Raw genomic sequence first — 20136 nt, forward strand, 5'->3', positions numbered from 1 at the left:
TCTTCAGAATACCTCCTGCACCTGTTTATATGGAAATCACCAAAGAAAGTGCAGCAGAATATTACGTGAAGAGGGAAAAAGATTGCAAGCGACACATCAATAGGTGGATCCAAGAGCCACGTCCTTCCTTCTCAAGGTGGGCAAAGTTGTACCGTTGTGATTTCAAATGGGAGATAGGAGACACCATCACTCTTCTCAGTAGGATGATGGGCCTTGAGCATTCTAATGTCTTTGAGCCATGGATGTATTAGTTCATTATGTTCATACGATAGTCACATCACATTTCATGGGGGGAAGTCATCAGCGATGCCTTGTGCGAACAACTTGCAGCAGTTCCTACCACCATGACCTTCTTCATGAATTCTTATTTGTTATATTTAGCAGCATCACTTAGACACTTTCTAGGTCTTTCTACCAAGGGTGATCACTCGCTTATACCAGTTTGGGAATATTATGACCAGTTGCCATTGAAACACCAAGCCTTTCTGCATGAAATCCAGTCTATCGTGGATAAAAAGTTAAAAACAATTCTGCGCTCCTCTGTTGTTACGACACTATTGTGAAGACTATGGTTGTTGCCAAGAACACCCATGAACCAAATCTTGAGGAACTACAAGCGAGCATCCGGAAATTTCAAGGATTTGTGTCTTCATAAAATGCAACTTAAGTGTTTTTTAACACTTAGTTGATTTTTCCTTTTTTGTAATCTTTAGTTTTAATTTAGTTTTGACAAGTTGCATGTAAAAGTATTTTTTGTAAAATGCAAGTTACACATTACTTGCACTTTTGTAATTACATGTAAATCAACTACAAGTTGTGTCTGATTAGGACTGTAGTTGGAATAAGTCTTAGTTAGTTGGAGTAACTCTTAGTTAGTTAATGAAGTCTCAGTTATTTATTGAATGAGTCTTGGTGGTTGAGAGAATCTCTCAAGTTAGTTAGGATCCTCCCACCTTTTCTCAAGGCTCCTCTTCTATAAATACTTGATGAGTCCATTGTAATTATCATCTTTTGGTAAAGCAAGCAAAAACTCTGCCAAATTTACAACAAGAAGTCTTTGAGCTTATGTATGTGAATTGAAGGTTTTGAAGAATAATAAAGAAGGGTTACTCAAGTTTTGAGTCTTTGAGCTACATGTTTGAGTTTTAATCTTTTTATTTCTTCTATGCAAAGTATTTCTAAAGGAGCTTAGTCCAATCTGATTTGAAGTCTTTGAGCTGCAAGTAGAGAAGATTAATTAAAATAGGAAACTCTCTTGAAGGAGCAGCAAGTCTTTGAGCTTGCATCTATTTTTGAGGAAAAAATACTGTTTGATAAGAAATAGCAGCAAGTCTTTGAGCTTGCATTAGTTCTTGTCTTTGTGTTGAAAGAATAGATTATTCTAGTCTTTTAGCTGTTATCTTTTATTTGTTGTAAAATTTAGTATAGCAAAGGGTAGATAGGACTTCCAATAGTCAAGTCTTTGAGCTTGATATTGCTGTCCCGTCCCGAAGGAAGTGACGAAAGTCTTTGCGCTTTCAAGAAACTTCATTTCCTTTCTCTCATTTCACTTGAAAGTAGTTACTGCTGTTCATATTCAATCACTATCCTTTTCTGTGAAGAGAAAAAGATATTGTCTTTCTTGGAGAAAGAAGGAAGACTGCTGTACCATCCTATTTTTATTTCAGTTTTAGTTAGATAGGGGGAGCCTTCCCTTAATTAGGAGAGTTTTTTACTTGTGTGCTGTGGTTGAAACCACAATTTTGTATATTTCCCCAAGTGTACAAAATTTTCAACCAGCAAAACCTTCTATCCCTATGCTCTGCAATTGTAATTCTTGGACAGTCAACAACTTCCGGCTTAAAGCATCTGCCACCTTGTTAAGATGCCCCTTTTTATGCTTGATGGTAAAGGTAAAGGATTGGAGGTACTCCATCCACTTCAAATGTCTATCGCTAAGCTTCTCTTGAGTGTTAATGTAACTCAAAGCTTGGTTATTTGTGAACACCACAAATTCTTTTGGGAGTAGGTAATGCCTCCACTTCTTGAGAGACTGAACTAGTGCATAAAACTCTACATCATATGCTGAATACCTTTTCTTTGCCTCATTAAGCTTCTCACTGAAAAATGCCACAGGCGTTCCCTCTTGACTCAATACACCCCCTACTGCAATGCCACTTGCATCACATTCCAATGTGAATAGCTTGTCAAAAGTAGGTAAGAGTAGGATGGGTTTTGTGGCTACTTCTTGCTTCAATAATTGGAATGCTTCATCAGCTTGTTCAGTCCATTTGAACTTAGTTTTAAGGCCTTTTATGGTGTCAAGTACTGGTGCACATATGCCACTGAAGTTCCTCACAAACTTTCTATAGAATTGGGCTAAACCATGGAAACTCCTAACTTTAGTCACTGTTTTAGGGGCAGGCCAATTCAAGATTGCCTCCACTTTGCTTGGATCCATCTTCAAGGTTCCCTTAGACACCACAAACCCCAAGTAGACTAACTCTTGCTTCAAAAAGTCACACTTCTCTAAGTTGATTGCCAACTTCTCTTCATGCAGCCTCTCTAGGACTAACCTCAAATGTTCTAGGTGCTCCTCTTTGGTTCTACTATAGATGAGTATGTCATCTAAGTACACCACCACAAATCTGCCTGTGAAGTCCTTCAACACCTCATTCATCAACCTCATGAAGGTGCTTGGGGCATTGGTAAGTCCAAATGGCATCACAAGCCATTCATACAACCCTTTTGTGGTCTTAAAAGCGGTCTTCCACTCATCACCCTCCTTAAATCTAATCTGATGATAACCACTTTTAAGGTCCAACTTAGTAAAATACTTGGCACCTCCTAAACAGTCCATCAAACCCTCTATTCTAGGAATAGGAAATCTGTACCTTATGGTGATCCTATTGATTGCCCTTGAATCAGTACAAAGTCTCCACTTGCCTCCCTTCTTTGTTGCTAGTACTACCGGGACTGCACATGGGCTGATGCTCTTCTTGATCAATCCTTGATCCAACAACTCCTGCACTTGCCTTGCCACCTCCTTGTTTTGATCAGGAGTGAGCTTATATGCTGCTTTATTGGGTAGGGATGCACCGGGGACAAAGTTTATTTGATGGCTTACAGACCTTCTTGGTGGAAGTGTTGCAGGTGCTCCATCACTCACTATATCTTTATACTCTTGCAATATTTGTTTTACCTCCTTAGGTACCTCTGTCTGCAACTTATCTTCCTCCTTTGGCTTCACAAAGATGGCACATCCCACTGTTTCCTCTTCATGTAGCAGGTGTAAGAACTCTTTATTAGTATTAAGTAAGACACTAGGTGTTCTTGAGGTTCCCTCATCATTCTCTGTCAGAGACTGAATCTTATAGGTTCTGCTGTCCTTCTTGAAGGAAATGGAGTTCTCCTCTCCATCATAGATCATCTTCCTATCGAATTGCCAGGGTCTACCTAGTAGCAGATGACAAGCATCCATGGGTAACACATCACAAAGGATCTTATCCTTGTATCCTCCAATAGAGAACTCTACCCAAGTCTGTTCATTGACAAGCACACTCTGTCCTTGATTCAACCATGTCACCTTGTAAGGGCTAGTGTGGGGTATCTTTGTGAGTTTCAACTTCTTGGTTGCCTCATCCGATATGATGTTATTAGTTGACCCTGAATCAACTATCACCTTGCCAACCTTACCAAGGATTTTGCATCTCACCCTAAACAATGCTCTCCTATGCTTAGGTTCATCCTTAACCGACTGTCTTATCAAGACTCTATTGAACATCAGATTTTCTCCAATCTCTGATTCAATATGGTCCACCTCAGGTGTTTTGCTGCTTGATGTGTCTTCATGGGCATAAGCAACCCTCTTTCCACTGTTTGATGAGGTAGGCTTGTCAGGGCATCTATAGGCCGGGTGTCCCAATTGACCACAATTGTAGCATTTTATGGTTGCAAAGTAGGAATTACCCCTGTCGGTACCTCTGCTCCTATTTGGGCCCCCTTGTGCACCTCTTCCTCGAGAATGGCCTCCTCTAAGAGTGGTTTCACTGTTATGCTCAGTCAACTTGGACTCTCCTTGATTCCTTTGCTCACTTGCCTTGCTTTGGTAACCACCTCGGTGATTCATTTGATCTCTACCTCTGCCTCTACCCATGTTGTTGGAGTCTCCTTTCCTTTTATTCCTCTCTTCCACCTTAGCAGCAAGCTGATGACACTTTTGGACAGTCGTAGGAGTCCATAGGCTTATCTCCTCTTGGATGTTCCACTTTAGGCCACTTAGATACCTAGCCACCTTGATGGATTCCTCTTCTTGGACTTTGGATCTAAGACAAAGCTTTTGAAACTCCTTTGTGTAGGAGGTCACATCAAGGTCTTTTTGCTTCAATCCCTGTCTCTTCTTATGAAGTTGGACTTCATAATCCTCTGGCAAGTAGTTCTCCTTGATCTTACTCACCATGGCCTTCCAGTTTGCAATAGGTAGCTTTCCCATGCTAATTCTCTCCTCTTGCAAGTACTTCCACCATGTCAAGGCTGCTCCCCTTAGTCTTGATTTGGCAACCTTAACCTTTTGAGCTTCTGTCACACCTTCACACTCAAAGTGGTTCTCCATACCCTCAATCCATTCCATGACGGTGTCAATGTCCATCCTTCCACTGAAATGTGGCAATCCTTCAAAAGCTTTTGTATTCAAAGCCTTGATGGCCTTTACAAAAAGTTCTTCATTGATTAAGGGGTCTGGTTCAAGTATGATGTCATCTAGATCAATAGCTTTCTTGCCTCTGTCACTAGTGTCCGCACCCCAGAGTTCTTATGCTCTCTGATCAACCACTTCTTGCAGCTTGTTCCTTATCTCACTCATAGCATGTTCAAGGAGTCTATTTTTCTCCTTTTGTTCTTCTACCTCCCTATCTAGCTCTGCATTAGTGACCATTATGTTCTCCCCTACTGATTCACCAAAGTATAGAGACATGCACGGTCCACCAAATCTTTAACTTGCTCTGATACCAATCTGATGGGAATGGGTATGGGATAGACTAGCCTAGTCTATGCTCCTTGATCCTCTCCTTGGATCACTAGGTGTTCCAACCACACCCTAGGGTCTCTAAGACTTCCCTTGCTTGTGGAATCCCCTGACCTTGCCCAATCCACCCACCAACTTGTGATACTTCTCCTAAGGTCACACCTACTCACAAGCTTCAAAAACCCTCACATAGGCTAATAAGGGTTTAGCTCCTCCTACACCTTCTTAGGTCCTAGCAAGGATAGGACAGGTCTTTGACATAGTTTTCCATCCATTCATGTGCCCCCAAGAGGTTTTGACCTTCCTATTTGTTACCGATCTCACTATTTTGCTTCTTTCCTACAAAATAGGGCTACAAGGAATGTGCCCAATTAGGCCTCCATTCCGGACTTTTAGGGCTCCCTCTTGCAAACGATGCTGAAACTTGTCAAACTTCCCAAAGGGACTGCTATTCATTTGACAAAGGCTCAAAGATTTTCCTGGTTTTGGGCCTCCAAGTGTCCATACACTGCCCTAGGTGAATTTAGGGGTTTTTGAGGGTTTTTATGAGGGTTTTTAGGCCTGCCAGGGTCACAGTGATGGTTTGCTGTCTTCACCACCTTATCTGGATTGGTGGAAGTTCCTTCTTCTCGCCAATGGTGCTCCACACACCCCTCTACAAATCCTCGAAAGGGTGCCTCCTTCCTTGTCCTTCCTTGCTCTCATGGACCTCTGCAACCTCAACCCTTCCTAGCTGGGCACAGTCCAGTCTCGCCTAGGAGTGGGTCTTTGAAAGGCTTTCCTACATCTTCGAGGACCCTGCTTCCTTTGAGGTACTGTACAATGTCTGCACTCCTATTCCCCATGGTTTCATGGTGTTTCCACAATGGGGATAGGAGTTGTCAACCCATTTACACAAAACAGTCCAAAACTGGACAATGGAAAAGTAACTCACAAAATATTTACAAAACACACAAAACCTGCACAATAAACCTAACCCAAATGCTCAAAATGAAAGTATAAGCACAATACAAGACTCTCAACACTGTTTAGTCTGCAAAACAATCCATTTTCAATCTTTTAATGCTCCATTTGTGCCGACTGGCAACAAAAACACAGTCACAGTCAAGGTCTTTTTCCTTGGGCCGTACAATCTGACATCCAACCCCTCATTTTAGGGTTTGCAACAATATATAATGTCTTTGCCTCGGTTTGTGTGCCAAGGTTAGGGTTTTCCACGCCAAGCTAAGGTTAGGGTTCTCCACGCCAAGCTAAGGTTATGACCTATTAGGTGGAAAAGTTGCATGACAACTTTGAAAAGTTGCATGACAACTTTGAAAAGTTGTTGTGCAACTTTTTGCAACTTTTGAGCAACTTTTGCAATGTTGCTTTTCTTGACTTTTAGGCCTACATTGGGCTATCCTATGGACACAACCATGCTAAAAGGACCCCAAACTCATCAATGGCACACATACCCTCTACTCCACAAGAAAACTCAACCTAGACTTGTGAACCTAGGACCTAAACTAGCACCTAAACAAGACCAATGAGCTGTTGGCTCTTATTACATTTACATGGCTTCTTAAAGAAACAAAATCCCAACAAAATCCAAAAGGAGGAAGACCTTAGAAGGGTGCTCCTGCACCACTTAGGCAGGTGAAGGATCTAGCTTTTGTGCATTTTAATTTTTGTCGTGTCTCATAAGAAAGAAGAGAGTACACAATATGGAAAAGAAACTACTGGGTTATAGATCTTGAAATGTCTGACTTAGACATCTTCTTGGTTGCACTTGATCACATTAATGGTGAACATCCTCCTCATATGGCTTCTAAGGGAGCTATTGGAGTTATATGTCTTCTCATGGTTAATTATTGATTTTGGCAATTTTGAGGATTTAGTGCTAAGTTAATGATGGAAATCATGTGGTTCTTTTTTGCATGACATGTATAGGCCCATCTCTAAAGGCTGATTATTGACAGTAATCATTGTGTTTCTATACGGAGTTCCATAAATACATGCATTTTTCATGCATTTTATCTGTTTTACTTAGTTATATCAATAATCTTACAGTATTTCTATATTTAATTTTTTTTATTTTGTTGTTTTCTTTGTCTTTTCCTCATTTCTGGGGGTTTTTAGTGTTACATTTTGAAAGTGGTTTCCATTTCAGAAACTGAACCTTTCTCTGATTTTCATGGAACTTCACTGCAAAATGATTACAAAATCATCTGCACAAATTTTAAGTTTCTTCAGTAGAATTTACACCAAAATCAGCTTGACTGTCTGCCTTGATGAACAGGATGATTTTTTTTTAACACTTGAGTACCTTTGTAGTGCCTTTTCAAGCACTCTAGTATTCAATCCTTTGATTTGATTATTATATTTGACAATCTCGACAACATTGAATTTGGCACCAAACTCAATTTTAAGTTGGGGCATGATCAAATCCCAACTTATGCACATGATGTTTTAGAAACTACAAATTTTAAATTAAATATTTTTTTATGCCTTTGGTCCTCTTCAATACCAAGGGGTTGTAATTCAATTGTGAGGGTGATGGTATGTTCCTTGATTGTACCATCCATGAAGGTTCAACTTCAAATCCCCTAGAAGTGCGATTGGGCCAGGTTCAACCCATGGGGGATTTTTATGAACTAACCCCCCTACTTGTGGCAGCTTAGCCAAAGGATGTCTGTAGGTTTATATTTTTATTAGAATATTTAATTATATTCAGTCACCTATTTTTAGTTGTTCTATTAATGGTCATTTAGTTTATTTATTTATTGTTTTTTTAAGGCTTCTTTTATTAGAAGGCATAGTTGCTATTTTTGCTTCAGTTTGAAGCTTCTGTTAAATTTCTAGTTCTTATTTGAACACTGTCTTGTAAATGCTTTAAATACCTTGTGTATTGATGAATAATACTACACAATTAATTTTTCAATTTTTTCTTCCTCATAATGTGAAATAACCCCCTTAGTTTTTTCCATTTTTGAACACAAGACTAGCACCCATTAGTGTTAGCAATAAGCAAAGTATACCATCTCGACCACTTGTGTAGTGGGAGGATAAGATAAAACATTGAAAGAACACTACATTTTGGCAGTATGACCAGCCACTTCCACTTATTCAGTGGGGATTTCAAAGATTGACTACAGGCTTATTGAAAGCAAAACTTGGCATTGTAACCAGCCACTTCCACCTTTTCAGTGGGGGATACAAAATGAAATAACTAGAATCTTATTGTGTCAAAAACTTGGCAGTATAACTAGCCACTTCCACTTATTCAGCAGGAAAGAGTTAGCTTCAAAAACTGAAAACGAGCAAGCTGTTTAGTACTACTAAATCAGTTGATACAAAAAGCTAACTATGAAAAACTTAGAGATAACATCACAATAGCATTGCTAATACATAGAATATCTAATACAAAATCGATACCAAATTAAATATAGTGAAAACAGAGAATTTGGACAATGTTTACCAACTCTAATTTGTGAGAGCAATACTCTGATTTTTCTGAACAGCCACCCAAAAAATCACTGTTATGTTCGTCTCTCTTGAATCACCTCCGAGTGAGCCCAAACTGAAAGCAAATGAAGCACAGAGGATGGACGACCAGGTAAGGACAACAAGCTGCCCCAGAGATCAAACCAAATAGATGGCACACACTCCAATGCAACCCCCAAAACGTGGTACAACAAGCTGGGTTGATCAACTTTAAAAATCACACACTCCTTAAATCACACAAACTGGAGCAAATGAATGTGTAGGGCATAGGAGAATGAATCCGTACCCACAAAAATTAGTTCAATCCTCCAACTAGGCTGAGTAAAAACGTGAAATCAGCAAGAGGGTTTCCACAACCAAAAAACCAAGAATTTTGTTGAATCCAATTGCAACCTTTGAATGAAGCTGGTCCAATGAACTAGGAGTTGTCTTTCAAACTCGAAATTGCAACAAGCTAGGAAGGCACGCAACCCCGAAGCTAAAACTCTGAAAACATTTCAGCAGCACTTTGTTATCTCAATATTCAGCATACCCAAATGAGCCTCTCAAACTTGCTTTTATAGCTTTTTTCTCAAGAATCAACCGTCTTCTCCAAGTCATGTGGGATTAAAAGTTTTACTTTATTTTATTTCCCTTTTCATTTGCACCAATAACAATAAAAATTATTAATAATTCCCCAACTTGGGCACCCACATGAGAACATCTTTTAAAAACAACGTAAAAGTCATTGAGCCTAGGCATGGGGGTCAAAAAGCAACTTGAAATTATAAAATCACTTTTGTTATTACATTCCAGAAACAAACTCCAAGAAACTTAAAAAATTACCCCTCAAACTTGATTGCTAGAAATAAAAACCAAGTGTTGTACCATACTGCTAAAAATAGTACTTACTAAAAAAAGCACTATTGTACCATACTGCTAAAAATAGTACTTACTAAAAAAAGCACTTACTAAATAAAAATAGCATACTGCTAAAAATAGCAAGTGACTCCAATCTCCATTTGAGCATATTCTGAGCAGTCGTCATAACTTACTAAAAATAGTGAAGTTCGAAAATCTTCTTTGATGATCTTGCATGTCATACCACTCTGAAGCTCTTGAGGAACCCGGAAAAACCCAAAAGGCAAACGGCCAAACTCCAGCAAACACCTCTTTGAAATCCACCTTGAAGATGGAAACCCTAATTTAGTCTCGGATTAGCCTACGGGTTCCCAAAATAGGCTAAAGATCCATCTAACAATCTAGAGTTGAGAAGGGGACATTATAGTCCACCCTCCCCAAAATTGCTTGTCCTCGAGCAATCACAAGGCTGGATGCTGCAAAATCTGCTCATCTGCCCAAGTGGCAACCTCAATTGATAGTCTTCCACTTCACCAAATATTCCTTAATAAATCTTTTCCTCAAAGAGCGCTCCTTGAAATCAATGATGGTCTTTGGAATCAGAACCAACCGTCCCTCCTTAGCCAACGTAGGCAAATTTGATGAAGCTATTACTTTATGCCCAAGTGCCTTGTTGAGGTGTGGCACATGGAAAACTTTATGCACCTTACTGCTAGCTGGTAGTTCTAACTTGTAAGACAATTCTCCGATTCTCTTGATGACTCTAAAAGTTCCATAGAAACGTGGCTTGAGCTTTTCTACCCTACTCTTCTAGAGAGTGGACTGTCTGTAGGGCTGGAGTCTTAATTAGATCATGTCGCCAACCTCAAAAGTGCATGCCAAATGCTGTAGATCAGCATATAACTTTTGCTGATTTTGTGCATGCTGAAGGTTCTTCTTCGGAGATCTCAGAATGTCCTGATTTTGTTGGAATATATCCCTCGTTTGAGGGGCCCTACTATCTCCAAAGATCAAAAGTTGGATGCCTCATATCCATACAGAGCCATGAAAGGTGACATTTTGATTGACATGTGATAGGAAGAGTTGTAACAATACTCTCCCAAATGAAGCCATCTCACCCAAGCCTTTTGTTGCCCTAACACATAATTTTTGAGATAACCAGCTAACCATTTGTTCTCAACCTCAGTTTGTCCATCAGTCTGAGGGTGATAACTAGTGCTAGGAGTGAGTACTGTGCCACTCAATCTGAAGATCTCCTGCCAAAAGATGCTTAGGAACTTGTTGTCCTTATCACTAACAATGGTTTTTGGCAAACCATGCAATCTAAACACTTATCTGAAGAAGAGATCAACAACCTGAGCTGGTAATGGCAAAGAAGTGTGCAAACTTAGTCAATCTGTCCACAACTACATATATGCAATCTTTCCCTTGCACTCTTGGAAACCCAGTGATGAAATCCATTGATATACTTTCCCATTTCTAATTGGGAATGGGTAGGGTCTGCAACAGTCTAGCTGGAAAAGTGTGCTCATTCTTGTTTTGTTGGTAGATCGAACACTCTATAATGTAGCGAAGGACCTCATCCTTCAGTCCCTTCAAAGAAAATCTTTCTCAGATCTGTTGATATGTCTTGAAATACCCTTGATGACTAGCCAAGGTAACCTTTGGTTGATGATTTTATGTAGACATTTCTATTATTTCAAACAACAAGTTTTAATGCAAGAGAATAGATGTTTTGTTCATCAAGCTATTTTGTGGTATTCCCTGTATTAGATCTGCTGTTACATTTGTTTGTGGTGAGTGAATTGTTATTCTGCATACTTACATCAGTCAGCACAACTGTTATAAAAGCTCTCCAGACCTTCAATGGCTTTACAAGGAGTTGTAACTATGTTTATTGTCTCAAGTATAGAAAGGGCTAAGAAATTATACACAAACATGATATATCTATTAAAATTGTAATGTTTCTATAATGGTCGTCTTAGTTGGTTTAGGAAGTTTCCTTTTCTGCATTTTGTTAACGAATGTTTCGTTTAGAAACATCCTCTTGTAATTGCTTATAAATAGAGCCTTTCGACTTAATTGTTTACATTGAATTATTATTTTATTGTATCAGAGTGGGTCAATGGGGTTTTTTAAAGTTTGGTGAATTTAAAAAAAATAAAAATTCGTTGGTTCATCCTCCATAATTTCTGAAAATTATCTCGAAGTTTTTTTGGAGGGTTTCTATTCCAGAAATTGTGGAGGGTTTCTAGTTCGTGTTGCATTTTGGGTTGGATTTCTGTGGTTATGTGCCCCGCAAGTTTACGACGATTTTAAAAATTGTGCGTCGCTTTCTTTGTTTTCCAGCTCTGCGTTTTTTCGCAGGTCGTTTTTCTCTTGTTTTCTTCTGTGATGACGTGGCGATCCTTCTTTGCCTGCTACCTCTCTACACACAACCTCTCTGCAGGGTCGTATTTTTGTGGGTGCCGTATTCGTTTTTGGGTTTGATGGTGTTTTCTCACGATGGGAAGGTTTTCTTTTTTCCACCAAAGGACTTTGTGTGATGAAGTGGTTTAGATGGTGGCCGCGTTTCTCTAGGTCGTGGATTTCTGTAGATTTTTCTATGTTGCGGGTTTGTGACTTGATGGCTTTTTGGTAGATTCGTAGCGGCTCTTGGTCTGATTTGTTCTCGTGTTCTGGTTTGTGGGACGGGAAGGTTTCCACCACTTCGTTTTTGAAGGAAATCATGCTATGATTGGGCTTTCTTGATTTTTTTCCCTTAAAAATCATTGTTTGAATTTTTATAATTTTTTCCTTAAAAATTATATTTGGGTTGTTTTAATTTTTTCATCAAAAATTATATATTGGTTTTTGTAATTTTTTCCTCAAAAATTATATCTGGGTTATTCTAATAATGGAAAAAATTATTATGGGTTTTATAATTTTTTCCTAAAAGAAATATTTTTTCAGTTTTGTAATTTTTTCCTAAAAAAATTATTTGTTCGGTTTTACAATTTTTTCCTTAACAATTATTTTTTCGGTTTTATAACTTTTTCCTCAAAAGTTATTGTTCGGGTTTGGCAATTTTTTCCACAAAAATCTGGTTTCTTGCAGCTGTTCTGGAACACACCTAGAGTTGCTAGGGTAAACGGTTTGCACAAGGGTTTGCCGATTTTTCCTCAAAATCATGGTTTCAGTTTGAGCAGCCGATCTTCGTGTCTTTGGATAAAAGGAGGGACAGCTTTGTTACCCAACATCAGGATTGTGGTCATCTTGGTCGTCTCTAGAAGTTTCGCAGATTCAGGGAGGGTCTCAACAACAGACTCAATGTTGCAGAGCATTTGGAGAAGGGGGTAGTCTTCTTTGCATTTGTGACCGAAAGACCTATAAATTTTGTCATGTCTTCTGTCGGGTAGTTAGTACGATGACCATTAAGGGAGGGTATTAAAATATTGTTATATTTCTATAATGGTCATCTTGGTTTAGGAATTCTCCTTTTCTGCATTTTGTTAACGGATGTTTCATTTAGAAACATCCTCTTGTAATTGCTTATAAATAGAGCCTTTCGAATCTATTGTATATATTGAATTATCATTTCAATATCATGTAGGATAGTTTTGTGGAAAATAATTGATTGATGTGGATTGATGTTGGTTGTATGGATGCCCAGCTTCTGGAAAATGGCTCATTTGTACCTGATTATATGACTATTATTTTTCTATTGCTGTTTACACCCCACAATTGCATACTTGCACCCCAACATCCATAACTGATTGTATACTCATGTAACTTGGGATATAGGATTCCCTTAGCTTTTATATATCCGATGGGCTTACATATTGCTAATAATGTACGTGCTTGGAATCTACTGGTTGCATCTAGTCTCTTTTTAGCACAGGATTCCTCATTGTGCAGCCATCCATGCTCTTTCAGAATTGCATCCCATGTTACAGACATAGATACAGATCAATATTGAATATTAGGTACTCTGAAAGAATATGCGAAATTTAGTCACATTGATCTCTTAGCAAACAAATTTGTAGCAATGAGAGTTCTGATTGAGAGTTGACTTAACCACTACTAACTACACTATACTCTCTAGGACCTTTGACCTATGTTTTAGCTTATGTCTAGTGAACATATGCCTTGATATTGAATGGAAAACTGGTCTTATCTAGCGATTTCTTTTAACTGTCTTATTTATCTCTACTTAAAGTTAGCATGCCTATGATGGTTGCCTTGGGGCTTGATTGAAGCAGATTTGAAGAAGAGAGAGAGAGAGAGAGAGAGAGAGAGAGAGAGAGAGAGCTATTAGTTTCTTCCACAAAATTCCTTTATGAGAAAATTCTATAATTATGATGGGCTTTATGGAAAGAAATATGCACACAAGTTTGTTTAGTCAACTGAGAGCCTCGTTGACAGAAATTTCCCATATTGACAAGTCTCAGAAATGGACTGGGGTTCCTATGGCTATTCCTTGTACCTGACATCTATATTTCCTTGCTTCTTCAGATATGCTCGATTATAGTTCAACGAAAGTTTGTGTTTAATGTGATTTTGGCCTGTAATTGGCTACTTGAGGATATAAGGGTGATATTTATCAAGAAGCAAGCAGAGGAGCAAGAAAGAATTGCTGAATGGTATGTCGATTTGACAATCAGATATAAGACACTTGCGAACAATGTCAATAAATGATAATTTATGGTTTTTATGTAATATCATGGCAGAGAAATATTAACAATTATCAAAACTCTTCAATCAAACATCACATGCACATGATTTGAAATCTATTATGCCTCTTTTCCTGTTACTTTTTCTATGCAGCACATATCATCTATTTGACTATGTATTGTTGTGAACATTATGGCCTTATTTCCATTGGATTTCATAATTTCCATATTTTCATATTTGTAACTTTAGTAGTCAAGTAAACTTAACTTCATTTGAAGCCTATGCTTATATTTTATAATTGAGATTCATTTAAATGGGGTCATCTCTTGCTTTTTTCAGGCTAAACTTTTGATTTCTGGGAAACAGTTTAGTTTGACTCTCATTGCCAGGCGTTCAAGGCATTATGCTGGAACAAGGTAAAATGCATTTGAGTGAGGTTGTATGCAATTTTCTGATTGGATGAAGCTATTTTTGGAAAAATACAAAGCAACTTTGGACATTTCTTAGCATTTTTTATTAATTGTTGAACAGGTATTTGAAACGAGGAGTTAATGATAAAGGTAGAGTAGCAAATGATGTTGAAACAGAGCAGATTGTTTTTGAAGATGTGTCTGAAGAAAGCCCACGGCAAATTTGCTCTGTTGTCCAACATCGAGGCTCAATACCCCTATACTGGTCTCAGGAAACTTCACGCTTAAATTTAAAGCCTGATATTATATGTATGTTATTGAATTCTACAGCATGTATCTAAGATTACTTCTCTATGTGGTGATTACAGTGTTTTTTATTTAAAAAGTGTATGCTTTCTAACAACTTATTGTTATGTTCAGTACAAAAAAAGGATCCAACATATCAGGCTACAAAACTTCATTTTGAGAATCTTGTAAAAAGATATGGAAATCCCATCATTGTTTTGAATCTTATCAAGGTAAGGTTTTTCATAATGGAATGTTTAAAGTTTTTTCCAGAAAAGGAAAGAACTCAGCTGTTGCTGCAAATGTATTAAAGTAGAAATATGATGTATAGTAGTCTTAAAGAAGAAATAGTAGTCTTTACAGAATTATGATTCTACTTATAGTCTTATATACATGGCAAGAATTTCCTCCCTTCCTCCCAATCCCTTCTTTAGAATAAGATTTAAAAGATCTATTGATTGCATAATTTATCCTTTTGTCTGTATCCTTGTTTCTCTCTTTATTTCTACTAATGTAATTTATCTTTCAAAGCAGGGGCATGAAAAGAAGCCTCGAGAAAGTATTCTGTGTGCAGAGTTTGCCCATGCAGTTAAGCAAATAAACAAAGATCTTCCTGAAGATAGTCAATTGAAGTTCATACACTGGGATTTACATAAATTTTTTAGAAGGTCTGTGCCTAACTGTAGCCTGAGCTAATGGATTTGTATGATTTCCTATATTTTATTGAGTTTCACAAACTTCCATGGATTATTTGTAGAGGGAATATTACATCTATTGCATAAATCATCTCAGATATTTGATAACTGTGGTATTTTGTTGTTGCAGTAAATCAGCAAATGTTTTACAACTATTAGCAAATTTGGCAGTTGATGCATTGGATCGCACTGGATTCTTTTATAGCTGGATAACTTCTGACATGAAAATCGACAAGCAGGAGCCAAAGAACAATTTGGAGTAAGTATGAATTCAGCATGAATGCATGTATGTGTATGTGGTTTGTCGTAATGGCAATCTTATGATTGCAGTATACACTTCCACATTCAATCTGTATACCTCTTGGAGTTAACTTCGGTCAAATTACTTATTGTCTTCACTGGTTAAATTTTTGTTAGCTCTGGGTTAATGTGTCATTTCCAAGCAATTTAGAAGTTATGTGAGTATTTTCCACTGCAAACTCAGATTAAAGGAAATCAGACTAGATAGAACTAATTGTATGGGTGTCCATATCAGACATTTGGCATTTACATGTTCAAGGTTTGTATATTGAATATTTGCACGATGCTTTTTTCCATATAAAGCTTCTTCTAATATTGGAGCTAGGGAGTCAAGAAACTATTAATGGTCATCATTTTCTCCTTTAAAATAGATAATGCCTAATGGCATTCTCCTTTGAAATAGATAATCGAATACCAATGTATGATTACCACTACATCCAAATATAGAATAATAGGTATGATTTTAGGCACCTTATAGGTTTATTCAAGGAAGTATATTGTCCATTTGATTGAGTATCATTCCAGTAAATTTCATGCAGAATTAATTATATGCTCAAGATTTTACAGTTACACTTGGCTGTAAACCTGTTAGCATTGTTGTATAGCCTCTAGTTTTATACTTAATAATTAAATTCTTTTACTATGTTAGATGGCAATGTTTTCCAAGAACAACATTTATTAGAAATTTAGGCCTTTCTGTTTGATTTTGTTATTCTTTGGTCATATACAGAGAGTGAAACCTTAGCTTATCAGGAATTTTTAACTCTGAATTTTGTCTTTGATTTAGTTGTGAGATGCCACTGCTTTTTTATTATTATAATTTATTATATTTTATTTTGTAGAGACGACAATGCTGTGGAAAGGTGTACACCAATGGTTTGTGATGATCCCAATGAGAAAGACTTGGAAAAAAAACCTTTATTTCAAAGAGGAGTTCTACGAACAAACTGTATTGATTGTCTGGACCGTACAAATGTTGCTCAATATGCATATGGCTTGGTTGCTCTAGGTCGTCAGCTTCATGCTTTAGGTATGATAAATATGCCTGAAATTGAGTCAGATTCACGATTATCTGAAGCTCTGATGGGATTGTATGAGACTATGGGTGATACACTTGCTTTGCAGTATGGTGGTTCTGCGGCTCATAACAAGGTCAGTTGTTTTTTTTCTTTGAGCACTTCAATACTAGTAGTATCAATTGAGAATTTTTTAGCTTGTTCTTATAAGTTTTTAACTGCTTATGATGCACTGAATTGTGATCTTCTGTTTCAAAATTTGAAATGCTAATCCATCACCATCTTGAGGTATCTTAATTCATTGGTGGAGAGGTAGTTGTCTCATGATTTCTTATAAGTTACTTGTTGCTTTTTTGCGTTTTGCATATCCATAATGATATGTTCCTTTGTTTCTTTCCTTCATTTTTAATATTTAGAAGATCACCTTAATCCATATATTTTGAGTCTCAAAAATATCTTGATACATTCCTTGATTTTTGTTTGCTGGGTTATTGTTAATTTTAGCAGATAAGAATCTCTCTTGTAATGAAGGCCATACGTATAAATAATCAGATGTTTCGACATAAAGATAGGTTGAACTCTTAGAAGGATGCATATTTCACAAAATGCATCCCTACTCTTCAGTCTCTTGTCCTCATCTCTCTGTTCCTGATCCCATGCCTTTCCCTTTGAAATATTGTTTCTAGGATTTTGGAGGTTCTTCTAGGTGTCTTCTTCTCATGTTCCTGAATTTCCCTGTTCCCCTTAAAAGCGAACTTTGTGGTATATTTGTTTAAGACGAAGTTAGATTGATTCTTTTGCAATAATACTTGAAATATATGCTTGGTGCAGATAACTTTAAGGAACGATACATAGGCCCTTGGCTGAAGTAGAAAATTTAAATTGCTTGAAATGAAAAGAATAGAAGGGTTCATATATGCCGGTGATGATATTTATGAATGTGAAATAACCCCATTTGTTCACTAAGGCAAAGCGTTCAAGGAAAAGGGCATCGATCAAAGCCATAAGGATGTTTCATACACTTTCGCTGTCCAAGGAAGGAACCAATAGGGTCTGAAGTTAATTCACTAACTAATGACATTGCCAGTAACTAGGAGGAGGCACAATTTGGTACATAACTAATTCAGTTTGTTTGCTAGGGTTATGGATGTGGAGATACAACCTCTCACATCATGCCCCTTCATTGCATATTAAGGGAGGATCTTGAACTCATCAAAAGGGGGCAGATTTGTTTTTATATACTTCATATTTGAAGCGCTCAAAAGAGCATTAGAACAGCCGAGTGAAGGTGATGATTACCCACCCCATTGCAAGGCAAAGTATGCATGCACAAAAGTGGAATAGACAGAGACAGTGTCAAAGAGATTGCATGATTACAAAGAGATTTATCAGGAATAGCCATCAGAATCAGAACCTCAATTCTTTCATACCCGATTCATAAACATTCAATTGCATGGTTGTAAGTCTTCATTCAGAGACAGCGATTGATAAGGGATAAGACAATATATTCTTTCTTATGCTGGTTATAAACTAAGTGAATCATAATACTTCATAACGCTTTCTGCATATACTTTCTCTTAATTTATAATCTCAGATCTTCTTTATTTGAATTTACATTAGAATCCAGATTGGACTTCTCTTGGAACAATACATAGAAATTGGTATCAGAAATTACTACATAAGGAATTAGATATTACTGTCTATTAGAACACTTCAGGATCACTAATTAGGCACTTATTGGAGTATTCTTGATATAAGTCTTACATAGCAATATTTCCATTAATACATTTCTATAAGAATCATATCAATAAATTGAAAATTAGAAAAGATCTCATGAGGGAAATCACAGTGGTATCAGAGCTAGTGAACTTGCCAGCCTTTGGGTAAGTGTCGAAAAACTTGATTAATCATGACAATAGAATATATCAAACCATTGGCAAGATCACTATATGAAGCAGGCAGCAAGCTTAGCACTCAATTGCAATGAAGGGATGATATCTTGAATACACGTAAATTGGTAGAAGAATGTTTGATACACATCGAGGAGTCATCCTCTAAAGTGTTAGATATAGCCCTAACTCCTGCAGTGACCACCTTGAAACAACACAAATGGTTAAGGCATCGTGATGAGGAGAACAAGTTGTGGGTGACCTCTTATTTAAGTGAGATAATGAGAATCTTGGTACCTCTAGTTCCCTATGACGACAACATGATGAAAGAGGTAGTACACCTGATTGTAGATATTTTCAAAGATCTTGATGACGCTAATAGTACACATTATTCAAGAAGGGTGACCATATTAAAGATATTTGAAGAAATCAGGACAAGTATCCTTGTTGTGAACTTGGAATTGCAGGATCTTGTCCACGACATGTTCCATCATTTCTTCGCCATGATCAAGAACCCACATGACAAAGATATTTTTGCAGCCATGAAAGATATTCTGATTCTAACTATCAACAAGAGTGATATTATCTCCCAACCCGTCATATCTATGTTATGGACCATCTAGAAACAAGAATGGGCTCTCTCTTCATCCGCGTATACATTATTCCACAAGGTGTTCAAACAATGTGAAGAAAAACTAAAGCCTCACTTGAATAAAGAAGAATTGGAAAGAATCAAGTTAGAAAATAAATGGGAGGAAGATTCTCAGAATCTTCCTTTAGTGGTACATGCAGAAAATGAAGGTAGCAGCATACAAGGAGAGGGAATAGTTTCTGACACTTGTAAAGAAATGGAAGCAGTTGATTTTTCATGTGCTTCTTTAATTACAAATGAAATGAGTACTTTGATTCATGAGAATTATGAGACAGCCATTAATGCAGAGTTGATGCATGAGGAGCAAGCTAATAATGATAATGGCATCGCATCTGTTGTAGGTGATGACTTCTTTCATTTCAATGATACGGGAGGCTTTTGGTTTGACTATCAAAAGGATCCTGTAAAGAAAAATGCATGTGAAATTCCTTTTGAACCTGAGATTGCTCGTACTCCATCTCAAGGATCATGCATTGAGAATGGCATAGAAGGGATTGAATCTACTGATTATAAATCAGATTATTTGAAGCTACTTAGAGATAAGGATGTCGATCATAATTTTTCTTCACCTCTTGAGGATTACATGGTATCCACTAATAAGTCAATGATTATGGATTAAGAGGATGCATTGTGTGACATCTCTAATCACTTTGAGGGAAACAAACAAAGAACTGTGGCATTGAAAAATGGGAAAAGGCAGTTATGGGTCACATTGTGTGAAAAATTATTGAAAGTAAAAATTTCTGCACACATAATAATATTATTCTTCTATTCCATACCTCTTTTTAATGTTACGAATTACAAATATATAATATGAGTTATATAACTCCTAGAACAATTCCACTAATATCTCACACTAAATCTAGGTGGGTTGTTCAACGACCTTTATTCTCTCCCTCCTATTCTTACTC

At 37.3% G+C, this 20136-nt stretch overlaps 1 protein-coding gene across 2 annotated transcripts in view; it reads left to right on the forward strand.

Annotated features, from left to right (window-relative positions):
- The window catches only part of LOC131056104 (phosphoinositide phosphatase SAC2), a 147136-nt gene that overhangs the window by 53445 nt on the left and 73555 nt on the right, over window positions 1-20136 (forward strand). For both annotated transcript variants that reach the window (XM_057990447.2, XM_057990448.2), the window contains 6 exons: window positions 14318-14394; window positions 14510-14697; window positions 14809-14906; window positions 15208-15341; window positions 15499-15627; window positions 16511-16820. In XM_057990447.2, the coding sequence (XP_057846430.2) occupies window positions 14318-14394; window positions 14510-14697; window positions 14809-14906; window positions 15208-15341; window positions 15499-15627; window positions 16511-16820 (936 nt within the window). The remainder of the gene's footprint in view (window positions 1-14317; window positions 14395-14509; window positions 14698-14808; window positions 14907-15207; window positions 15342-15498; window positions 15628-16510; window positions 16821-20136) is intronic.

This window comes from Cryptomeria japonica, chromosome 2 (genome assembly GCF_030272615.1).
Source record: "Cryptomeria japonica chromosome 2, Sugi_1.0, whole genome shotgun sequence".
NCBI classification, from domain to species: Eukaryota; Viridiplantae; Streptophyta; class Pinopsida; order Cupressales; family Cupressaceae; genus Cryptomeria; species Cryptomeria japonica.